Here is a 9227-nt window from a genome sequence, read left to right on the forward strand (position 1 = left end):
GAGTGCAGTTTCCTCCTTGAAGATGCCTGTTATCTCAATGTCCTGGAGTGTTTTGCCTATGTGTTGTTCTATATATCCTATGGTTTCGGGTCTGATATCAAGGTCTTTAATCCATTTCGGTTTTACCTTCATACATGAGGTTAACTGGGGGTCTAAGTTCAATTTTTTTGCAAGTGGCTAGCCAGTATGCCAACACCACTTGTTGAAGAGGCTTTCTTTGCTCCATTTAGGACTTCTTGCTCCTTTATCAAAAAATTAGTTTATTGTATGTCTGTGGAACATTCTCAGAGTATTCAAGCCTATTCCACTGATCTGAGGTCCTGACTTTATCCAAATACCATGCTGTTTTGATAACTATCACTTTGTAGTAAAGTTTAAAGTTGGAGAAAGTAATTTCTCCCATATTCTTTTTCCCAATAATTGCTTTAGCTATTCTTGGGTGTTTATTGTTCCATTTGAATTTCAAAAGTGGCTCACTTCTTTGAAGAAGGTCACCAGTAACTTTAAAGGGATAACATTAAATCTGTACAATGCTTTGGGAAGTATTGCCATTTTAATGATGTTAATTCTGCCAATCTATGAGCAGGGTATGTGTTTCCATTTCCACTTGTCCTCTCGTATTTCTTGGAGCAGAATTTTATAGTTTTCTTTGTATAGGTCCTTCACATTTTTAGTCAAGTTGATTCCAAGATATTTGAGTTTGTGTGGCCCTATTGTGAATGGGGTTGTTTTCTTAATGTCCATTTCTTCCTTATTACTATTGGTGTATAGAAAGGCCATTGATTATTTTGTGTTAAATATGTACCTGCTACCTTGCTATATGAGTATTGTTTCTAGAAGCTTTTTGGTAGAGTCTTTAGGGTTTTCTAAGTAGAGTATCATGTCATCAGCAAACAGCAAGAGCTTGATTTCTTCCTTTCCTATCTGGATTCCATTGATATCTTTTTCTTGCCTAATCGCTATAGCAAGTACTTCCAGTGCTATGTTGAATAGGAGTAGTGAGAGAGGACAGCATTGTCTTGTGCCAGAATTTAGAGGGAAAGCTTTTAGTTTTTTTTCCATTGAGGATAATATTTGCCACTGGCTTGTGGTAGCTGGCCTGAACTATATTCAGAAAGGTTCCTTTCATTCCCATCTTGCTGAGAGTTTTGATCAAGAATGGGTGTTGGACGTTATCATATGCTTTCTCTGTATCTATTGATATGATCATGTGATTTTTATTTTTATTTTTGTTGATTTTGTGTATGATGTTGATAGATTTATGGATGTTAATCCAGCCTTGCTTTCCTGGGATGAAATCTACTTGGTCATAGTGGATGATCTTCTTAATGAGGTATTAAATCCTATTTGCCAGGATTTTATTGAGGATCTTTGCATCTGTGCTCATCAGCAATATTCATCTGTAATTTTCTGTTTTGGTAGCATCTCTGTCTGGTTTAGGTATCAAGGTGATGGTGGCTTCATAAAAGCTATTTGGAAGTGTTCCTGTTTCTTTGATTTCATGAAAGAGTCTTGCCAGGAATGGTAATAGTTCCTCTTGAAAGGTTTGAAAGAATTCATTAGTGAATCCATCTGGGCCTGGGCTTTTGTTTTTGGGCAGACATTTGATTACTGCCTTAATTTCCTCAGTAGTGATGGAGTTGTTTATATATGCTACATCCTCTTCATTCAACCATTGAAGATCATAAGAGTCCAATAATTTATTAATTTCTTCCAGGTTCTCATTTTTAGTGACATAGAGTTTCTCAAAGTAGTTTCTGATTACCCTTTGAATCTCTGTCATATCAGTAGTGATCTCTCCTTTTTCATTCCTAATACAAGTTATCAAGTTTCTCTCTCTTTCTTTGTTAGTTTTGCCAGTAGTCTATCAATCTTGTTTATTTTTTTCAAAGAACCACCTTCTGCTTTCCTTGATCTTTTGGATTGTTTTTTTGGGTTTTCACTTCATTTATTTCTGCTCTCAGCTTTGTTATTTCTTTCTTCCTATTTTTGGTTCCTTTTGTTGAGCTCTTTCTAATTCTATAAGTTGCGTCATTAAGCTATTCAGGTTTGCCTCTTCTTCTTTCTTCATGTGTGCTTGCAAAGCTATTAATTTTTCTCTCAGTACCACTTTTGCTGTGTCCCATAAGTTCTGATAGTTTGTGTCTCTATTGTCATTTGTTTCTAGGAAGGTTTTGATTTCGTCTTTGATTTCATCTTGGACCCACTGGTTATTTAAGATTAGGCTGTTTAACTTCCAGGTATTAAAATTTTTTCTTCTGTGTCCCTTTGTAGTTCACATATAATTTCAGGGCCTTGTGGTCAGTGAAGGTAGCCTGCAAAATTTCTATCCTCTTGATATTATGGAGGTATCTTTATGTGCTGGCATGTAGTCTATCCTGGAGAATGTCACATGTACATTAGAGAAGAATGTGTATCCAGGTTTCTGGGGGTGGAGTGTCCTATATATATCTACTAGGCCTCTTTCTCCCATTTCTCTTTTCAGGTCTAATACATTCTTATAGGGTTTCGGTCTGGTTGACCTATCAAGTGTTGACAATGTGTTGAGATCTCCCACAATTATTGTTTTGTTATTGATACTATTTTTCAAATTTGTCAACAATGGTATTAAACATTTTGCTGGCCCGACATTCGGTGCATATATGTTTAGGAGAGTGATTTCTTCCTGCTGTACAAATCCCTTGATTAATACAAAATGTTCATCTTTGTCCCTTATAACTTTCCTGAGTATAAAGTTTGCATCATCTGATATTAATATGGCCACTCCAGCTTTTTTGTGGGTTTCGTTTGCTTGGATGATTTTCCTCCAGCCTTTTATTTTGAGTCTATGCTTGTTCTGACTATTCAGGTGCATTTCTTATAGGCAGCAGAAGGTTGGATTGAGTTTTTTGATCCACTTAGCCACTCTGTATCTCTTAACTGGTGGATTTAGTCCACTGACATTGAGAGAAAGAATTGTCCTGGGATTTAGTGCCATTTTTCTATCGAAGTTTGGTGTCTCTGTTGGTCAGTCTTGTCTTAAAGAAGGTATTTCAGTTTTCTTTTAAGACTGGTTTTGAGTCTGTAAAGTTTCTGAGCTGTTGTTTGTCTGTGAAACCATGTATTATTCCTTCAAACCTGAAAGTGAGTTTTGCTGGGTCAGTATTCTAGGTGAAGCATTTATTTCATTGAGTTTTTGTCACTATGTCCTACCACTGCCTTCTGGCCTTGAGTATTTCTTGTTACAGGCCTGCGGTAAATCTCAAGGATGTTCCCTTGAATGTAATTTCTCTTTTTGATCTTGCTGCATTCAGAATTCTGTCTCTAACTATGGGGTTCGTCATTGTGACTAGGATGTGTCTTAGGGTGTTTTTTCTGGGGTCTCTTTTAGTTGGTACTCTTCAGGCACGCAGGATTTGATGGCCTGTATTCTTTAGCTCTGTTAATTTCTCTTTAATGATGTTCTTGACCATTGATTCTTCCTGGAGATTTTTTTCCTCAGTCTCTTGGAATCCAATGATTCTTAAGTTGTTTCTGTTGAGGTTATCATAGACTTCTATTTTCCTCTGTTCCCATTCTTTGAGTAATTTTTCCATTGTTTGATCATTTGTTTTAAGGATTTTTTCCAGTCTCTTCTGCTGTATGGAGTTGTTATTCATCTCATTTTCCAGTATACTAATTCTATCCTCAGCTGCTGTTAACCCGTGGGAAAGCTCATCCATGTTTTTCTTCAATTTATCTACTGAGATTTTCAGACCTGTTATTTGACCTAAAATTTTAGTTTGGAGTTTTCTCATTTCTATCTTCATATTATCTTGGTTCTTATTAGTGTTCTCTTCTATACTTTCTTTGTATCTTTGAACATCTTCCATATTTCAACTGTAAACTCCTTATCTGAGAGACTGACTAGTCAGTTGGCCATGTTCTGGTCATCTAAAATGCCATCTTCATTCTCTATGTCTGGCACTGGCCTGCGTTGTTTCCCCATTGTCACACTTGTATTGTGGGTTTTTCTACGTGTTGTGTTGTATTCATTGGCTAAATGATATGTGCTGCCACTCCGATTCTCTACGCGGCTGTGCTCCTCTGGTTCCTCCCTTTCTGGGACTGTGAACTCACCTCCAGGGAAGGCTAGACATCCACAGATGAGCCACACACAGGATGAAATTAGGTCAAAAATGCAGCACAGCATAGAGGACAGGCAGATAGGGGTGCTGGCATCTGAGTTCCAGCAGAGTTCAGCAGCTTCCCCTTTCTGGGCATGTAAAGTCACCTCAGATTAGAACTATTTTTATGTTATACAAAGGGCAGAGTGATAAAATAGAAATTAGGGCACTTGCTCTGTCCATGGCCGATTCAGGATAGATCCTCATTGTCTATAACATATCTTATATCACATAGAAGAGAGAGCAAAATGAATAATAATTGAATAGGCAATTCCATGTTCTTTTGGTTTTTTTTTTTGTCTTTGTTTTTGTTTTTGGGTCACACCCCGCAGCGACAGGGGTTATTCTTGGCTCTATGGTCAGAAATTGCTCCTGGCTATTGTAAATAGCACTGCAATGAATATAGGTACAAGGGAGGGATTTTTGTATTGTATTTACAATAGCCAGACTCTGGAAACAACCAATATGCCCTTCAACAGATGAGTAGCTAAAGAAACTGTGGTACATATACACAATGGAATACTATGCAGCCATCAGGAAAGATGAAGTCATGAAATTTTCCTAAACATGGATGTACATGTAATCTATTATGCTGAGTGAAGTAAGTCAGAGGAGAGAGAAAGATGCAGAATGGTTTCACTTATCTATGGGTTTTGAGAAAAATGAAAGACATTTTTAACAGTATCTCAGAGACAAGAGAGATGAGGACTGGTAAGTGCAGCTTATGACATGAAGCTCAGCACATAGAGTGATGAGTGCAGTTGGAGAGATGACTACACTGAAAACTATCATAACAATGTGAATGAATGAGGAAAGTAGAAAGCCTGTCTTGAGTACAGGTGTGGGGGAGTGGGGAGGAGGGAGATCTGGGAAATTGGTTGTGGGAATGTTGCACTGGTTAAGTGGAATGTTCTTTACATGACTGTACTCGTAGAACTATAATCATATTTGTAATAACGGTGTTTAAATAAAGACAATTATAAAAAAAAAAACATTTAACACACAAACACACACTCACAAAGAAAAAAAAAAGAAATTGCTCCTGGCAGGCTTGGGGGACCATATGGGATGCCGGGATTCCAACAACTGGCCTTCTGCATGTAAGGCAAATGCACTACCTCTGTGCGATCTCTCAGGCCCCAAATCCATTTTTTTCTTCCCTAAACTGCTGTTTTATTTTTCATATATTATTACAAGTTCTTTAAATGCTGCATTATTGTCTAGTACCATTTCTAATTTCAATATCACATTAAATATTGCCTTTATACACATTCATTGATTATTTGTCCTTTGTTTCTATTTCTTGAGAGTTCTAAATATGAAAGAAAAAAGTATAATAAAAATGAAAACACCAAGGGCCAGAGAGATGCTTTTCTTTATGCAGCAAACCTAACCTGATCCCCAACATTAATAGGGTTCCCAAAGCCCATGAGAATTGATCTTTGCACTATACAGTCAGAAATAAGTCCAGAAAACTAATGGGTAAACCTCCCAAACAAAAACAAGTAAAAATAGAGATGATCAAATACTGTGTATTATTAAAAGAATTCACAAAGCCTATAACTTGCATCTGATAAAAAAAAAATGCTACTGTTTTTCTTATGCTAAACTTAATACTAACTTACAAAAGCCTCGATACTTACTATAGTTTTTGGTTAAAATAGTTTCAGCACTTTCAATTCTTTTTAAAATACATGTTTTTAATATATACTTTTTTCTGCTAGATCAGAGTGGATGATCATATTATCAGGACAGAACAAGGGCTTCTGCTACGTAGTTTACAGCAGAAGAATTCTGGCAATTACCTCTGTCATGCTGTGGAACACGGATTCATGCAAACTCTTCTAAAGGTGACTCTGGAAGTCATTGACACAGAGCACTTGGAAGAACTTCTACATAAAGATGATGATGGCGATGGCTCCAAGACCAAAGAATTATCCAACAGCATGACACCTAGCCAGAAAGTCTGGTACAGAGACTTCATGCAGCTTATCAACCACCCCAACCTTAATACCATGGATGAGTTCTGTGAACAAGTCTGGAAAAGGGACCGAAAGCAACGTCGGCAAAGGCCAGGACATGCCCAAGGGAACAGTAACAAATGGAAGCACTTACAGGAAAATAAGAAAGGTAGAAACAGGAGGACCCACGAATTTGAGAGGGCACCCAGAAGTGTCTGAGCTGCTATACCTCTAGAAACCTCAAACAAGCAAGAACTTGCCTAGACAATAACTGGAAAAATGCAATATACATGAACTTTTTTCATGGCATTATGTGGATGTTTACAATGGTGGGTAAGCAACTGAATTCCACCAATTACAAATTGAGTCCATAAGCAACTAATCTAACAGGCTTTTCTTCCGAATCCCAACACCTAACAGAGGCCATGTGAACACAGATGTTCGCTTAGCAGACTTGATTTTTCCTATGAGATTTCATTGTACAGGTTTCACTTCTGTTTTTGCTTGAGAAATAAAGATGTCACTTAACATATTACCATCAAAAGAATAAAAACTGCATCAGCCAAGGCCATTTTATTGAACTAAAAGATTAAAATAAACTGCATGGATTTACTATGCTGATGAAAATTCCAAAAGGTGGTTGGATTCAAGGATATTTTTTGTCTACCAGCAATCATGTTTTTATGTACTGGAGGAGTAAAATGATTCTGACTGAAAATGAAATGGCCTGTGGAAATAAAAAAAAAAACATAAACCATCCATCATCCAGAAGAAAAATGGAATACACTGATCTACTACTGATGTCTTCTTTCAGCTTTGATCTAAATATGTATTTTATTAAAGCTATAATTTAAATGTACCATGATAAATACACAGTAAAATATTAGCTCTTTTCTAAGCTAGAGTAGTTTTTTTTTCTTTGTCTTACAATTATTGTGCTATGTAGTTTATGTTTTAAAGTTTCCGGTTGTTCGCTGCTCTATTTTAGCCCCAACATTTTGTTTTTCAGTTCTACAAGAGGGACAAAGATCATTATTTTAGAGACATATTAAGAACAATAACAACTGATTACTAAAACATGGATTCAAATTATTCCTTATTTCTCTGAGAAATTAAAACAAATAACACTTCCCCCTTTTTAAGTATTATAAATTTATTTTAACCTGCATAATGTCCTTAGACATATATAACATTTGACTGGAATAAAAGGGAAAAATGATTTGTTGAATGCATTTTTGGTAACTAATGGATCACTGTAGAGAAAGGAGTGGATATTTAATGAATATCATAAGCATTGTCATAAAAATAGTGCTAATAGAAAATGTTTCAATTCTTGCTTAAATTCCTGCATCGTTGAGACATAAGAAATCTCTTATGATTCGATTAGAATTACATCTTCTTCACTTAAATAAAGGCAAATTAGAAATATACAAAACATTTGAAAAAATATCAACTCTGTATCATTTTACTTTGATCCTCCTTTAAGGCAATTATCTGTCTTATCAAAGCATACAAAACACCTGACTCATCATGCTATGAGAAATGATTTGTATTCATTTTCCAGAAAATAGCCTGCATGTTAATCATGCAAACCCTTTTTGGAGGGCAGCAACTTACAAAATAAAATTAAAGGTTATTAATTGAGTGTTGCCCTCTTTGCTGTCCTATAATTATTCTTTGAGAATCATTGACTCAAAGATGTATAAAATCTGTAACATCACAATCATTTGTTTTGCACTGCATTTACCTTTCTAAGAATCTCTTCCTAGATTCTTCATTATGCACAAAAGTACTCAAAACAACTAAATGCTAATTAATAAAACAGTACTGAATTTCTATCTCTAGCTATCTTGAGATTCTAATTAACTCAGAATTAAGCATTATTTTCTCACCTTAGACTACATTGAATTTAAAAAAATACTTTGTCAGCTAAAATATTCACAAACAGAAGCTCATGTTTTAGTTCTAATGATTATTTTGAATAAACAATTTGTGAATACATATTGCTACAAATGAAAGCATAAATGTATTTTACATTTAAATTGGGTCTCCATTGATTTGTATGATGTTAGTTTTGAAGCACATTATTAAAGGATAGTTGAAATGTTAAACTATTTGAATGGCACACTCCTGTAAAGAAAAAAGAAATTGACATAGAGATCAAAGAACAGAGTGCTCCAAAAATAGGTCATTCTTTTATTTTCATAAAATATATTAATTGCTAAAATTCAGTGTTGCATTTCATTCTAAACTTGCCACTGAAACAAATATATTTGTGATAATGGAATTATTGTATTTCTTCTTATTGAATCTCAAAAATAAAATATTTAAAGGCATAGAGAATGTATAACTTCAAGGATATCTTCTAATATGCTTTTTATTATTATGAAATAACCAATAGAGAGTTGACTTTAGAAGAAAGGAAAAAATGAATCTAGTAGCATGTTTTTATAAATCATTGGGTCTATATTTTCAAAAGGTTATTGATATAACTTGCAGGTAAATAAATTATTACAATCATAAACTTCTGCCAACATGTATTGAAAGGGGACAGTTGCACGAAAAGTAATTATCATCTTATTTAATTTAGTTCTAATAGACTTTGGCATATGCATGTATTATCAGAGTTGAAAATTTGTTACAGGACTTAGGTGACTAACCATAAGCAAATTATGACAGCAATCTTAAGGTAGGAGAAAAGGTATTTCAAAGCAAAGAAATTCTGGCCTAATGAAATCAAATGTAAAATGTAAATGCATGTAAATGCACATTTATTGTTACTTTTTTGTATTATCTGGTGATTTTTCGATGGTATGTGTTTAATATTTTTGCTATCTTTACATTACTCAAAGAGATGTAAATAATTTTGAAAAGAAGTGGAAGAACATTGTACATTGCAACTTTTTATAGGTACTCCACTTACTGTGCTCAAAATCAAACCTAAAATGCAAGATTTATCCCTGACAAGTGACAAGGTGGCTTATGTGCTATTTTAGGGCAGAAGGTGTGTGTCCATTTAAAAAGCATGGGTGTTTCTTTTTGGCCAGGTAATAAATATGTTCCATATCTGTATTTATCGTTGCATTTCAGATGGGAACTAAAAACTGGAGAGTAAAATGTA

General features: G+C 34.9%; 1 protein-coding gene across 1 annotated transcript in view; it reads left to right on the forward strand.

Moving 5' to 3' along the window:
• Nucleotides 1-8799, forward strand: part of SEMA3A (semaphorin 3A) — a 227865-nt gene extending 219066 nt beyond the window's left edge. The window contains exon 17 of the mRNA XM_049772800.1: nucleotides 5870-8799. Within this exon, the coding sequence (XP_049628757.1) occupies nucleotides 5870-6325 (456 nt within the window). The 3' untranslated portion in view covers nucleotides 6326-8799. The remainder of the gene's footprint in view (nucleotides 1-5869) is intronic.
• Nucleotides 8800-9227: the final 428 nt, after the last annotated feature.

Source organism: Suncus etruscus, chromosome 1 (assembly GCF_024139225.1).
Source record: "Suncus etruscus isolate mSunEtr1 chromosome 1, mSunEtr1.pri.cur, whole genome shotgun sequence".
Lineage (NCBI taxonomy): Eukaryota > Metazoa > Chordata > Mammalia > Eulipotyphla > Soricidae > Suncus > Suncus etruscus.